This window comes from Rhinoraja longicauda, chromosome 4, assembly GCF_053455715.1.
Source record: "Rhinoraja longicauda isolate Sanriku21f chromosome 4, sRhiLon1.1, whole genome shotgun sequence".
Classification (NCBI taxonomy): Eukaryota; Metazoa; Chordata; class Chondrichthyes; order Rajiformes; family Arhynchobatidae; genus Rhinoraja; species Rhinoraja longicauda.
The window spans coordinates 174,877-194,495 of NC_135956.1; the positions used below are offsets into that span (position 1 = coordinate 174,877).

Genomic DNA, 19,619 nt, shown 5'->3' on the forward strand with positions numbered 1-19,619 from the left:
TCGATATTATTTGCCACGTCTAAATTAAACAAAAAAATTTATAGGGAAAACCCTATAATATTTAGTGCTATACGAATTTGGAAACAATTAAAAAAGACATTAAAACTAGATAATTTATCGCTTTTTCTTCCAATTGTGAATAATCCTTTGTTTAAGCCTTCATGGTTAGACCGGGGTTTTACACAGTGGAAGAATTATGGAATTAAAAATATGGGACAACTTTATAAGGAAGGCACCTTTCTGACATTTCAGGAGTTGCAACAGATTTATGGTCTTCGTGGAAATGATTATTTCAGATATCTTCAACTTAGAGATTACGTAAAGTCGAACTCCCAAAATTTTCAAATTAGAAATTCAGAAATTCTTGACGAATGTTGGAACAAACATCCTAATACAGAAAAATTAATATCTTATATATATAATATTTTATTAGACAGTGACATGCCTTCTACGGATTTATATAGACAAAAATGGGAAAAAGAATTAAATCAAGTAATAACGAAAGATACTTGGGAAGAAAGTTTGCAACATATAGATCAGTGTTCACTAAACGCCAGACATTCTCTAATACAATTTAAAGTATTACATAGGTTACATTATTCCAAAACAAAACTACATAAAATTTTCCAACATATTTCACCTAAATGTGATAAATGTCAACATTTAGAAGCTACATTATCTCATATGTTTGCAAACTGTATAAAAATTAAAAAATTTTGGGTAAATATTTTTAGTATAATATCTAAAATAACCAGCACACAATTGGACCCAGATCCAAAATTAATTATACTCGGAATATTAGAATTAGAATTAAATAAAACATTCAGAACAACACAAAAAAACTTTATTGATTATAGTTTAATAACAGGAAAAAAATTAATTCTAAAATTTTGGAAAGGCCCTACGGCCCCCACAATTAAAATGTGGATTATAGAAATGACGGAGACCTTAAACGTGGAAAGAATCAGATTTTCCCTGTTGGACAAACAGGAATTATTCATTGAAACATGGTCTCCTTTTATTGATTACTTAAAGGGTCAGAATAGTTCAGCACAGGAACCTGACTAGCACTCGGACTAAAGAATGAATGAAATGCTATACTTTGGAATGTACGAATATATCTCGAATGAAGTTTTTGTTATTTTAATAAATTTTTCCATTCTTCTTTAACTAATTTTTTCCTTATTTTTATTTTTTTTTTTTTTTTGTTTTTAGTTATTTTTTCTTTTAAATTGGTTTTTGTTTTTAGTTTTCTTCTCTCTCTTTTCTTTCTTCACTTCATCTACTTCGTTAGCTTTATTTAGTTTATATAAAATAAATTAAAAAAAAGGGGTAAAAGGTATATAATAATAATTGACAATATTATCAATTCAAAAATGTATGACTGTAAAGATGTAAACAGGTTATGTACCTATCCCCAATAAAATTTTATTTAAAAAAAAAAAAAAAAAAAAAAAAAAAAAAAAAAAAAAAAAAAAAGAAATGAAAATTTAAACTTTAATATCTCTCTAGCTTTAAAAAGGTAGCTTCAATTTGAACGAAAGTACTTACAATAGTTGCCCAGGTTAATGGTGAATACGGCGGTACAAAAATCGTAGCGCTTTGGTGTACCGTCTGGGAGGAGTAGGGTTTGTAAGTTATGGACAGAAACTTCGGAATCAACTTCGGAATCTTTCGTACATACGGAATGTTTCGTACATACACACGAACGCAGAGTTTTAGTACTATATAGATATAGATAGATAGATAGATAGATAGATACTAGACCGAGTGGGCCCGTTGGGCCCGTCCTCGTAGGGTTTCCATTGTAACCGGGATGGGAGGAAAGGGGGAGGGTTGGGGGAGGGAAGGGGGAGGGAGGAGGGGAGGGAGGGGGGGAGGGGAGGGGGGGAGGGGGGAGGGAGAGGGGAGGGAGGGGGGTAGGGGGGAGGGAGGGGGAGAGGGGGGGATGGGAGGGGGGAGGGGGGAAGGGAGGAGGGTAGGGGGGGAGGGAGAGGGGAGGGAGGTGGGTAGGGGGGAGGGAGGGAGGGGGACCTCCCCTTTTCCCAGTACCCCTCTTTCCCCGTTGGGCCCGTCCCCGTAGGGTTTCCATTGTAACCGGGAGGGGGGGGAGGGGGGGGGGAGGGAGGGTGGAAGGAGGGGGGAGGGGGAGAGGGGTGGAAGGGTGGAGGGAGTGGGGGAGGGTCGGATGGAGGGAAGGAGGGACGGGTGAGTTAGGGGCTGAGTGGTGATGGAGGTTGGGATTGAGGGGGGAGAGAGTGGGGATGGAGGTGGGAAGGAGGGGGGAGGAAGAGGTTGAGGGGGGAAGTGGGACCTCCCCTTTTCCCAGTACCCCTCTTTCCCCCACCACCAAGCCCCCACCGCAACGACCCCTGTTGTCCCCCTCCCCAGTCCCCATTCTCAGACCCCCCCCATTCTCTTGGAATAAAAAAAAATACTTTAAAAAAAATAAGTGCTTTTTAATTGCTTGTTTTGAAACATTCGCGGTTAAGTGCTTTTTTAAAAAACATTCGCGGTTAAGTGCTGGTTTTGAAACATTCGCGGCTACTTAGTGCTTCTGTCAGCTGATTTTCGAAACAATGTTGCAACCATCTCACAGAAGCATTGGGAGGATGGGAGGGAGGGAAGGGGAGGGAGGGAGGAGGGAGGTGTGGAGGGAGGAGGGGAGGGAGGGGGGAAGGGGAGGGGGGGAAGGGGGCGGGAGAGGGGAGGGAGGGGGGATGGGATGGGGAAGGGGGGAGTGAGGGGGACCTCCCCTTTTCCCAGTACCCCTCTTTCCCCGTTGGGCCCGTCCTCGTAGGGTTTCCATTGTAACCGGGAGGAGGGGAGGGAGGGAAGGGGGAGGGAGGGAGGAGGGAGGTGTGGAGGGAGGGGAGGGGGAGGGAGGGGGGAGGGGAGGGGGGAAGGGGGGGGAGGGGGGAGGGAGAGGGGGAGGGAGGGGGGAGGGGGGAGGGAGAGGGGTAGGGGGGGAGGGGAGGGGGAAGGGGAGGGAGGGGGACCTCCCCTTTTCCCAGTACCCCTCTTTCCCCGTTGGGCCCGTCCTCGTAGGGTTTCCATTGTAACCGGGAGGAGGGGAGGGAGGGAAGGGGGAGGGAGGGAGGTGTGGAGGGGGAGGGAGGGGGGAGGGGAGGGGGGAAGGGGGGAGGGAGGGGGGGTGGAGGTGGGAAGGAGTGGGGAGGAAGGGGTTGAGGGGGGAAGGGGGGGGAGGGAGGGAATAGGGGCCCCATGCTGATCTGTGTATGTTAAGTGACTCGCACAACTTTAAAAAACTGGCAGTTGCTTTTCGCAACAATGTTGCAACCATCTCACACAAGCATTGTGACGTCACAAGCTGAAGACCTTGAAAAAAAAGGTCAGAAAAAAAATTATGTAAATTTAAAGTAGTAAACACCCAATAGCAGCCGCTTGTCCATCGCGAGCTGATCTCTCATTGGTGCACGGGTGCCATTGTGACATCACGCGCTGAAGCCCCTTCAAGAAAAGGGTTAGAAATGAAAAATTTAAACTTTAATATCTCTCTAGCTTTAAAAAGGTAGCTTCAATTTGAACGAAAGTACTTACAATAGTTGCCCATGTTAATGGTGAATACGGCGGTACAAAAATCGTAGCGCTTTGGTGTACCGTCTGGGAGGAGTAGGGTTTGGCCCCTTCAAGAAAAGTGTTAGAAATGAAAATTTAAACTTTAATATCTCTCTAGCTTTAAAAAGGTAGCTTCAATTTGAACGAAAGTACTTAAAATAGTTGCCCAGGTTAATGGTGAATACGGCGGTACAAAAATCGTAGCGCTTTGTTGTACCGTCTGGGAGGAGTAGGGTTTGTAAGTTATGGACAGAAATCTTCGGAATCTTCCGTATATACACACATACATACGGAATGTTGGACCGCAGAGTTTTAGTAGTATACTAGACCGAGTGGGCCCGTTGGGCCCGTCCTCGTAGGGTTTCCATTGTAACCGGGATGGGAGGAAAGGGGGAGGGTTGGGGGAGGGAAGGGGGAGGGAGGAGGGGAGGGAGGGGGGGAGGGGAGGGGGGGAGGGGGGAGGGAGAGGGGAGGGAGGGGGGTGGGGGGAGGGAGGGGGGAGAGGGGGGGATGGGAGGGGGGAGGGGGGAAGGGAGGAGGGTAGGGGGGGAGGGAGAGGGGAGGGAGGTGGGTAGGGGGGAGGGAGGGAGGGGGACCTCCCCTTTTCCCAGTACCCCTCTTTCCCCGTTGGGCCCGTCCTCGTAGGGTTTCCATTGTAACCGGGAGGAGGGGAGGGCGGGAAGGGGGAGGGAGGGAGGAGGGAGGTGTGGAGGGAGGAGGGGAGGGGAGGGAGGGGGGAGGGGAGGGAGGGGGGTAGGGGGGAGGGGGAGGGAGGGGGAGGGAGAGGGGAGGGGGGAGGGGAGGGGGAAGGGGGGAGGGAGGGGGGAGGGAGGGGGGAGGGAGGGGGACCTCCCCTTTTCCCAGTACCCCTCTTTCCCCGTTGGGCCCGTCCCCGTAGGGTTTCCATTGTAACCGGGAGGGGGGGGGAGGGAGGGTGGAAGTTGGGGGGAGGGGAGAGGGGTGGAAGGGTGGAGGGAGGGGGGGAGGGAGTGGGGGAGGTCGGATGGAGGGAAGGAGGGACGGGTGAGTTAGGGGCTGAGTGGTGATGGAGGTTGGGATTGAGGAGGGAGAGAGTGGGGATGGAGGTACGAAGGAGGGGGGAGGAAGAGGTTGAGGGGGGAAGTGGGACCTCCCCTTTTCCCAGTACCCCTCTTTCCCCCACCACCAAGCCCCACCGCAACGACCCCTGTTGTCCCCCTCCCCAGTCCCCATTCTCAGACCCCCCCCCATTCTCTTGGAATAAAAAAAACACTTTAAAAAAAATAAGTGCTTTTTAATTGCTTGTTTTGAAACATTCGCAGTTAAGTGCTTTTTTAAAAAACATTCGCGGTTAAGTGCTGGTTTTGAAACATTCGCGGCTACTTAGTGCTTCTGTCAGCTGCTTTTCGAAACAATGTTGCAACCATCTCACACAAGCATTGGGAGGATGGGAGGGAGGGAAGGGGAGGGAGGGAGGAGGGAGGTGTGGAGGGAGGAGGGGAGGGAGGGGGGAAGGGGAGGGGGGGAAGGGGGCGGGAGAGGGGAGGGAGGGGGGATGGGATGGGGAAGGGGGGAGTGAGGGGGACCTCCCCTTTTCCCAGTACCCCTATTTCCCCGTTGGGCCCGTCCTCGTAGGGTTTCCATTGTAACCGGGAGGAGGGGAGGGAGGAAGGGGGAGGGAGGGAGGAGGGAGGTGTGGAGGGAGGGGAGGGGGAGGGAGGGGGGAGGGGAGGGGGAAAGGGGGGGGAGGGGGGAGGGAGAGGGGGAGGGAGGGGGGGAGGGGGGAGGGAGAGGGGTAGGGAGGGAGGGGAGGGGGAAGGGGAGGGAGGGGGACCTCCCCTTTTCCCAGTACCCCTCTTTCCCGTTGGGCCCGTCCTCGTAGGGTTTCCATTGTAACCGGGAGGAGGGGAGGGAGGGAAGGGGGAGGGAGGGAGGTGTGGAGGGGGAGGGAGGGGGGAGGGGAGGGGGGAAGGGGGGAGGGAGGTGGGGTGGAGGTGGGAAGGAGTGGGGAGGAAGGGGTTGAGGGGGGAAGGGGGGGGGAGGGAGGGAATAGGGGCCCCATGCTGATCTGTGTATGTTAAGTGACTCGCACAACTTTAAAAAACTGGCAGTTGCTTTTCGCAACAATGTTGCAACCATCTCACACAAGCATTGTGACGTCACAAGCTGAAGACCTTGAAAAAAAAGGTCAGAAAAAAAATTATGTAAATTTAAAGTAGTAAACACCCAATAGCAGCCGCTTGTCCATCGCGAGCTGATCTCTCATTGGTGCACGGGTGCCATTGTGACATCACGCGCTGAAGCCCCTTCAAGAAAAGGGTTAGAAATGAAAAATTTAAACTTTAATATCTCTCTAGCTTTAAAAAGGTAGCTTCAATTTGAACGAAAGTACTTACAATAGTTGCCCATGTTAATGGTGAATACGGCGGTACAAAAATCGTAGCGCTTTGGTGTACCGTCTGGGAGGAGTAGGGTTTGGCCCCTTCAAGAAAAGTGTTAGAAATGAAAATTTAAACTTTAATATCTCTCTAGCTTTAAAAAGGTAGCTTCAATTTGAACGAAAGTACTTACAATAGTTGCCCAGGTTAATGGTGAATATGGCGGTACAAAAATCGTAGCGCTTTGGTGTACCGTCTGGGAGGAATAGGGTTTGTAAGTTATGGACAGAAATTCTTCGGAATCTTCCGTATATACACACATACACACATACATACGGAATGTTGGACCGCAGAGTTTTAGTAGTATATAGACTAGACCGAGTGGGCCCGTTGGGCCCGTCCTCGTAGGGTTTCCATTGTAACCGGGAGGGGAGGAAAGGGGGAGGGTTGGGGGAGGGAAGGGGGAGGGAGGAGGGGAGGGAGGGGGGGAGGGGAGGGGGGGAGGGAGAGGGGAGGGAGGGGGGTAGGGGGGGAGGGAGGGGGGAGAGGGGGGGATGGGAGGGGGGAGGGGAGGGGGGAAGGGAGGAGGGAAGGGGGGGAGGGAGAGGGGAGGGAGGTGGGTAGGGGGGAGGGAGGGAGGGGGACCTCCCCTTTTCCCAGTACCCCTCTTTCCCCGTTGGGCCCGTCCTCGTAGGGTTTCCATTGTAACCGGGAGGAGGGGAGGGCGGGAAGGGGGAGGGAGGGAGGAGGGAGGTGTGGAGGGAGGAGGGGAGGGGAGGGAGGGGGGAGGGGAGGGAGGGGGGTAGGGGGGAGGGGGAGGGAGGGGGAGGGAGGGGGAGGGAGAGGGGATGGGGGAGGGGAGGGGGAAGGGGGGAGGGAGGGGGACCTCCCCTTTTCCCAGTACTCCTCTTTCCCCGTTGGGCCCGTCCTCGTAGGGTTTCCATTGTAACCGGGAGGGGGGGAGGGAGGGAGGAGGGAGGTGTGGAGGGAGGTGTGGAGGGAGGAGGGGAGGGGGAGGGAGGGGGGAGGGGAGGGGGAGGGGGGAAGAGGGGTAGGGGGGAGGGGAGGGAGGAGGGGAGGGAGGGGAACTCCCCTTTTCCCAGTACCCCTCTTTCCCCGTTGGGCCCGTCCCCGTAGGGTTTCCATTGTAACCGGGAGGAGGGGAGGGAGGGTGGAAGGAGGGGGGAGGGGGAGAGGGATGGAATGGTGGAGGGAGGGGTAGGGAGTGGGGGAGGGTGGGATGGAGGGAAGGAGGGAGGGGGGGAGTTAGGGGCTGAGTGGTGAAGGAGGTTGGGATTGAGGGGGGAGGGAGGGGGGAGGGAGTGGGGATGGAGGTGGGAAGGAGGGGGGAGGAAGGGGTTGAGGGGGGAAGTGGGACCTCCCCTTTTCCCAGTACCCCTCTTTCCCCCACCACCAAGCCCCCTCCGCAATGACCCCTGTTGTCCCCCTCCCCAGTCCCCATTCTCAGACCCCCCCCCCCCATTCTCTCTCTCCCCCAGACACACTCTCAGTGCTTTTTTCGAAACACTTGCCCCGGTGGCCCACGAGCATAGGGGCCCAATGCTGATCTGTGTATGTTAAGTGACTTGCAATAAAAAAAAATACTTTAAAAAAAGATAAGTGCTTTTTAAGTGCTTGTTTTGAAACATTCACGGTCACATAGTGCTTCTCACTGCGATCTGTTAGTGGTGCTTTTCGAAACAATGTAGCACCCATCTCAAACAAGCATTGGGAGGATGGGAGGGAGGGAAGGGGAGGGAGGGAGGAGAGAGGTGTGGAGGGAGGGGGGAAGGGGAGGGGGAACGGGGGGGAGGGAGAGGGGAGGGAGGGGGGATGGGATGGGGGAAGGGGGGAGGGAGGGGGACCTCCCCTTTTCCCAGTACCCCTCTTTCCCCGTTGGGCCCGTCCTCGTAGGGTTTCCATTGTAACCGGGAGGAGGGGAGGGAGGGAGGAGGAGGTGTGGAGGGAGGAGGGGAGGGGGGGAGGGGAGGGGGAGGGAGAGGGTTAGGGGGGAGGGGGAGGGGGGAGGGGAGGGGGGAAGGGGAGGGAGGGGGACCTCCCCTTTTCCCAGTACCCCTCTTTCCCCGTTGGGCCCGTCCCCGTAGGGTTTCCTTTGTAACCAGAAGGGGGGGAGGGAGGGTGGAAGGAGGGGGGAGGGGGAGAGGGATGGAAGGGTGGAGGGAGGGGGGGAGGATGGAGGGAAGGAGGGAGGGGGGGGGAGTTAGGGGAGGAGGGGTGAGGGAGGTGGGGAGGGAGTTGGGGAGGAGGGGGGGAGGGAGTGGGGATGGAGGTGGGAAGGAGTGGGGAGGAAGGGGTGAGGGGGGAAGGGGGGGGAGGGAGGGAATAGGGGCCCCATGCTGATCTGTGTATGTTAAGTGACTTGCACAACTTTAAAAAACTGGCAGTTGCTTTTCGCAACAATGTTGCAACAATCTCACACAAGCATTGTGACGTCACAAGCTGAAGATGTAAATTTAAAACCGAGCTGATCTCTCATTGGTGCACGGGTGCCATTGTGACATCACGCACTGAAGCCCCTTCAAGAAAAGGGTTAGAAATGAAAATTTATACTTTAATATCTCTCTAGCTTTAAAAAGGTAGCTTCAATTTGAACGAAAGTACTTACAATAGTTGCCCATGTTAATGGTGAATACGGCGGTACAAAAATCGTAGCGCTTTGGTGTACCGTCTGGGAGGAGTAGGGTTTGGACCCTTCAAGAAAAGTGTTAGAAATGAAAATTTAAACTTTAATATCTCTCTAGCTTTAAAAAGGTAGCTTCAATTTGAACGAAAGTACTTACAATAGTTGCCCATGTCAATGGTGAATACGGCGGTACAAAAATCGTAGCGCTTTGGTGTACCGTCTGGGAGGAGCAGGGTTTGTAAGTTATGGACAGAAATCTTCGGAATCTTCCGTATATACATACGGAATCTTCCGTATATACATACGGAATGTTGGACCGCAGAGTTTTAGTATTATACTAGACCGAGTGGGCCCGTTGGGCCCGTCCTCGTAGGGTTTCCATTGTAACCGGGTGGATGGGAGGGAGGGAAGTGGGAGGGAGGGGGGGAGGGGAGGGTGGAGTGGAGGGGGGAGGGGAGGGGGAAGGAGGGGAGGGGGATGGGGAGGGAGAGGGGAGGGAGGGGGGTGGGGGGAGGGTCTATTTTACTGTAAAATAAACAGCGTTCTTTGTTGAAAAGGAAATAAACTTATCTATAGAGCATCAGCTTTTTTAAAATAAATAAAATCAAACTTAATGAAAATCACATTCCTCATTTTAAATAAATGTCTTTGTTATAAATGAAATCAAACAGCGGGAGAGGCGACGGCGACTACACCTCCCGGCGGTCAGCGCTGCTGGGACGGGAGGGAGGGAGGGATGAGGGAGGGAGGAGAGTGGGGAGGGAGGGGTACCTCCCCTTTTCCCAGTACTCTTCTTTCCCAAACCACCAAGCCCCCTGTTGTTCCCCTCCCCAGTCCCCATTCTCAGACCCCCCCATTCTCTCTCCCCCAGATACTCTTACTCTCCCCCCCCCTTTCCCCAGCACACCCCTTTCCCCGTTGGGCCCGTCCTCGTAGGGTTTCCATTGTAACCGTGAGGCAGGGAGGGAGGGGGGAGGGAGGGAAGAGGGAGGTGTGGAGGGAGGAGGGGAGGGGAGGGAGGGGGAGGGGGGAAGGGGGGGAGGTGGAGGGAGGGGGGAGGGAGAGGGGGAGGGGTGGGGGGAAGGGGTGAGGGTGGAAGGGGGAGGGAGGGGACCTCCCCTTTTCCCAGTACCCCTCTTTCCCCGTTGTGCCCGTCCTCGTAAGGTTTCCATTGTAACCGGGAGGGGAGTGGGGGGGAGGGAAGGGAGGAGGGAGGTGTGGAGGGGGAGGGGAGGGGGAGGGGGGAAGGGGGAAGGGGGAGGGAGAGGGGAGGGAGGGGTTAGGGAGGGGGGAAGGGGGGAGGGAGGGGGACCACCCGTTTTCCCAGTACCCCTCTTTCCCCGTTGGGCCCGTCGTCGTAGGGTTTCCATTGTAACCGGGAGGAGGGGAGGTAGGGAAGGGGGAGGGAGGGAGGAGGGAGGTGTGGGGAGGAGGGAAAGGGGGGAGGGAGAGGGGAGGGAGGTGGGTAGGGGGGAGGGAGGGGGACCTCCCCTTTTCCCAGTACTCCTCTTTCCCCGTTGGGCCGGTCCTCGTAGGGTTTCAATTGTAACCGGGAGGGGGGGAGGGAGGGTGGAAGGAGGGGGGAGAGGGATGGAAGGGTGGAGGGAGGGGGGGAGGGATTGGGGAGGGAGGGAAGGAGGGAGGGGGGAGTTAGGGGGGAGGGGGGAGGGAGTTGGGGAGGGAGGGGGAGGAGGGGGGGAGGGAGTGGGGATGGAGGTGGGAAGGAGGGGGGATGAAGGGGTTGAGGGGGGAAGGGGGACCTCCCCTTTTCCCAGTACCCCTCTTTCCCCGTTGGGCCCGTCCTCATAGGGTTTCCATTGTAACCGGGAGGGGGGAGGGAGGGAGGTGTGGAGGGAGGAGGGGAGGGGGAGGGAGGGGGGAGGGGAGGGGGGAAGGGGAGGGGGGAAGGGGGGAGGGAGTAGGGGGGAGGGGAGGGAGGGGGATCTCCCCTTTTCCCAGTACCCCTCTTTCCCCGTTGGGCCCGTCCCCGTAGGGTTTCCATTGTAACCGGGAAACACTTGCCCCGGTGGCCCACGAGCATAGGGGCCCAATGCTGATCTGTGCATGTTAAGTGACTTGCAATTAAAAAAAATACTTTAAAAAAAGATAAGTGCTTTTTAAGTGCTTGTTTTGAAACATTCGCGGTCACATAGTGCTTCTCACTGCGATCTGTTAGTGGTGCTTTTCGAAACAATGTAGCACCCATCTCAAACAAGCATTGGGAGGATGGGAGGGAGGGAAGGGGAGGGAGGGAGGAGAGAGGTGTGGAGGGATGGGGGAAGGGGAGGGGGGAACGGGGGGAAGGGGGAGGGAGAGGAGAGGGAGGGGGGATGGGATGGGGGAAGGGGGGAGGGAGGGGGACCTCCCCTTTTCCCAGTACCCCTCTTTCCCCGTTGGGCCCGTCCTCGTAGGGTTTCCATTGTAACCGGGAGGAGGGGAGGGAGGGAGGAGGGAGGTGTGGAGGGAGGAGGGGAGGGGGAAGGGGGAGGGAGAGGGTTAGGGGGGAGGGGGAGGGGAGGGAGGGGGACCTCCCCTTTTCCCAGTACCCCTCTTTCCCCGTTGGGCCCGTCCCCGTAGGGTTTCCTTTGTAACCAGAAGGGGGGAGGGAGGGTGGAAGGAGGGGGGAGGGGGAGAGGGATGGAAGGGTGGAGGGAGGGGGGGAGGGATGGAGGGAAGGAGGGAGGGGGGGGAGTTAGGGAAGGAGGGGTGAGGGAGGTGGGGAGGGAGTTGGGGAGGAGGGGTGGAGGGAGTGGGGATGGAGGTGGGAAGGAGTGGGGAGGAAGGGGTTGAGGGGGGAAGGGGGGGGAGGGAGGGAATAGGGGCCCCATGCTGATCTGTGTATGTTAAGTGACTTGCACAACTTTAAAAAACTGGCAGTTGCCTTTCGCAACAATGTTGCAACAATCTCACACAAGCATTGTGACGTCACAAGCTGAAGATGTAAATTTAAAACCGAGCTGACTAGACCGAGTGGGCCCGTTGGGCCCGTCCTCGTAGGGTTTCCATTGTAACCGGGAGGGGAGGAAAGGGGGAGGGTTGGGGGAGGGAAGGGGGAGGGAGGAGGGGAGGGAGGGGGGAGGGGAGGGGGGGAGGGGGGAGGGAGAGGGGAGGGAGGGGGGTAGGGGGGAGGGAGGGGGGAGAGGGGGGGAGGGGAGGGGGGAGGGGAGGGGGGAAGGGAGGAGGGAAGGGGGGGAGGGAGAGGGGAGGGAGGTGGGTAGGGGGGAGGGAGGGAGGGGGACCTCCCCTTTTCCCAGTACCCCTCTTTCCCCGTTGGGCCCGTCCTCGTAGGGTTTCCATTGTAACCGGGAGGAGGGGAGGGCGGGAAGGGGGAGGGAGGGAGGAGGGAGGTGTGGAGAGAGGAGGGGAGGGGAGGGAGGGGGGAGGGGAGGGAGGGGGGTAGGGGGGAGGGGGAGGGAGGGGGAGGGAGAGGGGATGGGGGATAGGAGGGGGAAGGGGGGAGGGAGGGGGACCTCCCCTTTTCCCAGTACTCCTCTTTCCCCGTTGGGCCCGTCCTCGTAGGGTTTCCATTGTAACCGGGATGGGAGGAAAGGGGGAGGGTTGGGGGAGGGAAGGGGGAGGGAGGAGGGGAGGGAGGGGGGGAGGGGAGGGGGGAGGGGGGAGGGAGAGGGGAGGGAGGGGGGTAGGGGGGAGAGGGGGGGATGGGAGGGGGGAGGGGGGAAGGGAGGAGGGTAGGGGGGAGGGAGAGGGGAGGGAGGTGGGTAGGGGGGAGGGAGGGAGGGGGACCTCCCCTTTTCCCAGTACCCCTCTTTCCCCGTTGGGCCCGTCCTCGTAGGGTTTCCATTGTAACCGGGAGGAGGGGAGGGCGGGAAGGGGGAGGGAGGGAGGAGGGAGGTGTGGAGGGAGGAGGGGAGGGGGGGGGGAGGGGAGGGAGGGGGGTAGGGGGGAGGGGGAGGGAGGGGGAGGGAGAGGGGAGGGGGAAGGGGGGAGGGAGGGGGACCTCCCCTTTTCCCAGTACCCCTCTTTCCCCCTTGGGCCCGTCCCCGTAGGGTTTCCATTGTAACCGGGAGGGGGGGGAGGGAGGGTGGAAGGAGGGGGGAGGGGGAGAGGGGTGGAAGGGTGGAGGGAGGGGGGGAGGGAGTGGGGGAGGGTCGGATGGAGGGAAGGAGGGACGGGTGAGTTAGGGGCTGAGTGGTGATGGAGGTTGGGATTGAGGGGGGAGAGAGTGGGGATGGAGGTGGGAAGGAGGGGGGAGGAAGAGGTTGAGGGGGGAAGTGGGACCTCCCCTTTTCCCAGTACCCCTCTTTCCCCCACCACCAAGCCCCCACCGCAACGACCCCTGTTGTCCCCCTCCCCAGTCCCCATTCTCAGACCCCCCCCATTCTCTTGGAATAAAAAAAAATACTTTAAAAAAAATAAGTGCTTTTTAATTGCTTGTTTTGAAACATTCGCGGTTAAGTGCTTTTTTAAAAAACATTCGCGGTTAAGTGCTGGTTTTGAAACATTCGCGGCTACTTAGTGCTTCTGTCAGCTGCTTTTCGAAACAATGTTGCAACCATCTCACACAAGCATTGGGAGGATGGGAGGGAGGGAAGGGGAGGGAGGGAGGAGGGAGGTGTGGAGGGAGGAGGGGAGGGAGGGGGGAAGGGGAGGGGGGGAAGGGGGCGGGAGAGGGGAGGGAGGGGGGATGGGATGGGGAAGGGGGGAGTGAGGGGGACCTCCCCTTTTCCCAGTACCCCTCTTTCCCCGTTGGGCCCGTCCTCGTAGGGTTTCCATTGTAACCGGGAGGAGGGGAGGGAGGGAAGGGGGAGGGAGGGAGGAGGGAGGTGTGGAGGGAGGGGAGGGGGAGGGAGGGGGAGGGGAGGGGGGAAGGGGGGGGAGGGGAGAGGGGGAGGGAGGGGGGGAGGTGGGTGAGGGGGGAGGGAGAGGGGTAGGGGGGGAGGGGAGGGGGAAGGGGAGGGAGGGGGACCTCCCCTTTTCCCAGTACCCCTCTTTCCCCGTTGGGCCCGTCCTCGTAGGGTTTCCATTGAAACCGGGAGGAGGGGAGGGAGGGAAGGGGGAGGGAGGGAGGTGTGGAGGGGGAGGGAGGGGGGAGGGGAGGGGGGAAGGGGGGGAGGGAGGGGGGGTGGAGGTGGGAAGGAGTGGGGAGGAAGGGGTTGAGGGGGGAAGGGGGGGGGAGGGAGGGATTAGGGGCCCCATGCTGATCTGTGTATGTTAAGTGACTCGCACAACTTTAAAAAAACTGGCAGTTGCTTTTAGCAACAATGTTGCAACCATCTCACACAAGCATTGTGACGTCACAAGCTGAAGACCTTGAAAAAAAAGGTCAGAAAAAAAATTATGTAAATTTAAAGTAGTAAACACCCAATAGCAGCCGCTTGTCCATCGCGAGCTGATCTCTCATTGGTGCACGGGTGCCATTGTGACATCACGCGCTGAAGCCCCTTCAAGAAAAGGGTTAGAAATGAAAAATTTAAACTTTAATATCTCTCTAGCTTTAAAAAGGTAGCTTCAATTTGAACGAAAGTACTTACAATAGTAATGTTGCCCATGTTAATGGTGAATACGGCGGTACAAAAATCGTAGCGCTTTGGTGTACCGTCTGGGAGGAGTAGGGTTTGGCCCCTTCAAGAAAAGTGTTAGAAATGAAAATTTAAACTTTAATATCTCTCTAGCTTTAAAAAGGTAGCTTCAATTTGAACGAAAGTACTTACAATAGTTGCCCAGGTTAATGGTGAATATGGCGGTACAAAAATCGTAGCGCTTTGGTGTACCGTCTGGGAGGAGCAGGGTTTGTAAGTTATGGACAGAAATCTTCGGAATCTTCCGTATATACACACATACATACGGAATGTTGGACCGCAGAGTTTTAGTAGTATACTAGACCAAGTGGGCCCGTTGGGCCCGTCCTCGTAGGGTTTCCATTGTAACCGGGAGGGGAGGTAGGGGGAGGGAGGGGGAGGGAGGGGGGAAGGGAGGGGGAAGGGAGGGGGGAGGGAGGGGGCTCTCCCCTTTTCCCAGTACCACTCTTTCCCCGTTGGGCCCGTCCTCGTAGGGTTTCCATTGTAACCGGGAGGAGGGGAGGGAGGGAAGGGGGAGGGAGGGAGGAGGGAGGCGTGGAGGGAGGAGGGGAGGGTGAGGGAGGGGGGGAGGGGGAAGGGGGGAGGGGGGAGTGAGGGGGTAGGGGTGAGGGGGAGGGAGGGGGGAGGGAGGGGGGAGGGAGGGGGAGAGGGGAGGGGGGGTAGGGAGGGAGGGGGAGGGAGGGGGGAGGGAGAGGGGAAGGGGGGAGGGGGAGGGAGGGAGGGGGAGAGGGGAGGGGGGGTAGGAGGGGGAGGGGGAGGGAGGGGGAGGGAGGGGGGGAGGGGGGAGGGAGAGGGGAAGGGGGGGAGGGGGAGGGAGGGGGGAGGTAGGGGAGGGGGAGGGGGGAAGGGGGAGGGAGGGGCACAGGGGCATTGTGACGTCACACGCTGAATACCACGGGGGGGGGGGGAAGGGGGGTCTGCTCGAGTTCATCTCACAGGGGCATTGTGACATCACAATGAAGAATAAATCCGCAGCGCAGCGCCCCCCTTCTGTCAAAACTTCGATAAATCAGGGGGGGCAGCACTTTTAAACCTCTGTAACTTAAAAAATATGCGTCCGAATTAAATAAAAATATCATTTTCCAGCAGCGAACCGCATGCTGATTAAGGCGGTACAAAAATCGTGGCGCTACGGTTCACCGTTTTGCCGGAATTGCCGTATTCAGCCGACATCAGTGGAATATATATATATATATTCAAGATCTGAGTTTTAATAGTATATAGATATAGATAGATAGATAGATAGATAGATAGATATAGAAGATAGATAGATATAGATAGATAGATTCCCCGTGAGCAGCTTCACAGATCTTTTTGGAGCTCTGTTCAATTAGCACTACTCTGACAAAATCAGGCGCAAAATTCCCAGGAGACCACATGCGGGCTGTGAAAACAAACTTCTGGTGTTCATATTCATGAGTTGATGCTAAACATTAACAGAGCAAAGGCAAGTACGTTCAAAAGTATCTGTGCAAGAATAATCCTTGAGAGTGTTCAACTTCAAGAAACAGCAGTAAAATAAAATGAGTACAAAACAAAGCACTTATGGAATAGCAAAACAGAATGCAACCAAAAAGAAATCCAATCTATGAACCCTTCATTACAAAAATATCTCTTACTACAGTACCAGACACTAGATGCCTGATGCCTCGAATCCCCGAGTTCACAGTCTAATCTATACACTGAAACTAACAAAACTCGATTAGATTTTGTTTGCATTTGGTGTTCAGATTTTCAGGAAATGATTCCTACTTTGAGAACAGAATCCTTGCACCTGCTTTAGAGGAAGAAACCCAGCTACTTCATGTTCAGAAGAACTGACAATGTTTTATCTTCAAGATAGGTTTCTACCGGATGCTGCCTTGGCAGATCAGCTCTTCCACCACAAATATATAAACTTGTTTCAGAAGTGAACATAAAGCAAAACTGTACATCATTCTAAAGTAACATCTTGGGAATAAAAGGGAACAAGAGAAACAGAACAGGCATGTTTAAAAAAATTTTTTTTAACCAATTTTAGAATATAAAGCTCATTTTTAAATTGGATTATTTGTAAAATTGGAAACGACTAAATAGATGAGACCACTGTAAATTCTTAACATCAATTGAAGGATTATTGATGGAATTAATTTTTTGTTGACATAAAAATGACTTGGGTTAAAATGACTTGGGTCATTGCTTTGATTAAGAAGAGTACAGAAGGGAGATTTGGGGAGATGGTGGCATGGGGGTGACAGAAGAGAAAAAAATAAATTCAACTCAAATTCATCAGTGGAACTGGAATGTGCAATTCAACAAAAGATGCAAAATGGAGGGTTCAATGTATAGATTATGTGAGCTGTTGAAACAAGCTATCTACATGTAACACATTGCAGAGGGTGGACGTTGAATGATGAATGAAGGTCAGAGAATTCAGATCATGACAAATAATAGTTGTCAACATTGAATTGGACCATGACCGACAGAGATCATTCATACCTGATTGGAAACTGGAGTTGGCGTTGTCAGAGTTCTGTTTGCGCAAACAAAAGGGGCTTTCATGGCTGTCAGGCTCCAAGGGCACATTCTCATTCAGCAGCTCCACCAACCGTCGCCTTCTGCGAAAGTTCATGCGGAACTGGTACAAGAGGTTACCATCCACAAAGTGGTGTTTGTTGGTCACTGTGTGCAGAATGGGAGAGGGTAATACAGATAGAATTAGTTACATTGGTAGTACACAGACTGATCTTCAAGGCATCAACAGAAATTGAAACTTGAACAAACAGCTAATGCAGGGCAAAAACCATTGAAACACAATCAGGAAAAATAATTAAATGACTGTTTCAATAGAAGCTTCTTTAGTTATTTGTTTTCTTAATTGAACTTCATAACTAGAATGTGGTTGGCAAAATTGGACTAATTTAAAGTAACACACCAGCCTTCAACTCAGTCAGATGATTCCATTGGTGTTTCAAATCATTTATTTGCACATTTTGCTCCTGTGCCGAATGTTGAAAAACCCCATTGCAGGTGGATGGTGCTTATCAAAACTGAAATCTTAAACCCAATCAGTCATAACCATAAGATTTCGAAACACAAAATATTTCAAATACCAGGAACCCCAATCATCTTTGAACTTTGGCATCAACTCCACACTGATTCCATTGCTCAAACCAGGCAAACATTTAAAGATGTTACATAACCTGACGATGTTACATCATCAAGTTCAGAAGAAATCAGGAGCTGGAGAGAGCCTCAAGCTTGTCCCACCATTCAATATTATTGTGGCTGATATACTCCAGGCCGCAACTCTCATGCCAGTTCCTCAGCCCTCAAATTCCCTTATGTTTTTTTTAAAGTTTACCTACCTCGACTAGCCTTCAGTGCTCCAACTTCCAGAACCCTCTGGGGTAGAGAATGAGTGGAGATTCACCATCCTCTGCAAGTAGTTGTTTCTTTGTGCTTCAGTTTTAAATGATTGGTCCCTTATCTTTTTATACCCCCTCCTACACCCTACATTCTTCTAAACTCCAAAGAATAGTCTAACTTTCCATAGTCATTTGCGATGGGACAATATTCTCATCGCAGGAATTAGCAAGCAAATATTTTCAGGACTATACCCTTTCTTAAATAAGGGGACAACAATACAAATACAATTGCAGGTGACACCATGTGCAATTAGGAAAATGCTTCATTTCTAAACTTCAACCCCCAAACAATAAAAGGTCAATATGCCATTTCCCACCCAAAACACATTGGCTTTTAGAGGGTTTACCTCTTTGTACCATGTTTGTAATAATCAAAGACTTCCAGGAAATATGTCAAATACAATTTTCCTTTCACCAAACCATGTTAACACAGTTAGATTACATTAAGGCAACATTAGACTACATTAAGACAACATTATTTTTAAAATAACACGTTACTTGTTCCTTGGTCACAGACCACAGCATCTTTCTGTCAACAGACATGTAGCTGACTGGCCCATAGTTTTCTACCTTTAGTCTCTGCTTCATACAATAAGGGCATCACATTTGCTATTTTGGACATATTTTACACATTTTAATCTTTTACACATCTACCACCTCCCTCTTCATGCTCCGACTTTTGAAAAACTTAGGGAGTTACTCTGCAGTTACTCCCTTTAAGGCCTTTGTATGGAGGGCATCAACTTCCGGCGGCCTATTGGGCTTTAGTTCCATTAATTTTTCCACAACTTCTTCCCTCATGACAGCGATTGCTACAATTTCTTCCTTCCATTTGAAAATAGCCCATCTCTTATCTTTGTGATATTTAGTGTTGAATACGTTTCCACCAGCAAGACTATTTCCATCATGTCATCCAGCTCTGTTTTGCTCTATTTTCGACACTAGTCTATGACTATGACTCGGCAACTTCAACAATAGACTATAGACAATAGACAATAGGTGCAGGAGTAGGCCATTCGGCCCTTCGAGCCGGCACCACCATTCAATGTGATCATGGCTGATCATTCTCAATCAGTACCCCATTCCTGCCTTCTCCCCATACCCCCTGACTCTGCTATCCTTAAGAGCTCCATCTAGCTCTCTCTTGAAAGCATTCAGAGAACTGGCCTCCACTGCCTTCTGAGGCAGAGAATTCCACAGATGTACAACTCTCTGACTGAAAACATTTTTCCTCATCTCTGTTCTAAATGGCATACCCCTTATTCTTAAACTTTGGCCCCTGGTTCTGGACTCCCCCAACATTGGGAACATGTTTCCTGCCTCTAACGTGTCTAACCCCTTAATAATCATATGTTTCAATAAGATCGCCTCTCATCCGTCTAAATTTCAAGCCTAGTCGCTCCAGTCTTTCAACATACGACAGTCCCGCCATTCCGGGAATTTACCTAATAAACCTACGCTGCATGGCCTCAATAGCACGAATATCCTTCCTCAAATTTGGAAACCAAAACTACACACAGTACTCCAGGTGCGGTCTCACTAAGGCCCTGTACAACTGTAGAAGGACCTCTTTGCTCCTATACTCAACTCCTCTTGTTATGAAGGCCAACATTCCATTGGCTTTCTTCACTGCCTGCTGTACCTGCATGCTTCCTTTCAGTGATTGATGCACTAGGACACCCAGATCGTTGTATGTCCCCTTTTCCTAACTTGACACTATTCGGATAATAATCTGCCTTCCTATTCTTACCACCAAAGTGGATAACCTCACACTTATCCACATTAAACTGCATCTGCCATGCATCTGCCCACTCACACAACCTGTCCAAGTCACCCTGTAACCTCATAGCATCTTCCTCACAATTCACACTGCCACCCAGCTTTGTGTCATCTGCAAATTTGCTAATGTTACTTTTAATCCCTTCATCCAAGTCATTAATGTATATTGTAAATAGCTGCGTTCCCAGCACCGAGCCTTGCGGTACCCCACTAGTCACTGCCTGCCATTCTGAAAGGGACCCATTTATCCCCACTCTTTGGTTTCTGTCTCTAGCCATGTCAGTACCCTACCCCCAATACCATGTGCTCTAAT

At 52.8% G+C, this 19,619-nt stretch overlaps 1 protein-coding gene across 1 annotated transcript in view; it reads right to left on the reverse strand.

The window, feature by feature from the left end:
• Nucleotides 1-19,619, reverse strand: part of deptor (DEP domain containing MTOR-interacting protein) — a 190,803-nt gene that overhangs the window by 102,793 nt on the left and 68,391 nt on the right. The window contains exon 6 of the mRNA XM_078397116.1: nucleotides 16,599-16,781. Within this exon, the coding sequence (XP_078253242.1) occupies nucleotides 16,599-16,781 (183 nt within the window). The remainder of the gene's footprint in view (nucleotides 1-16,598; nucleotides 16,782-19,619) is intronic.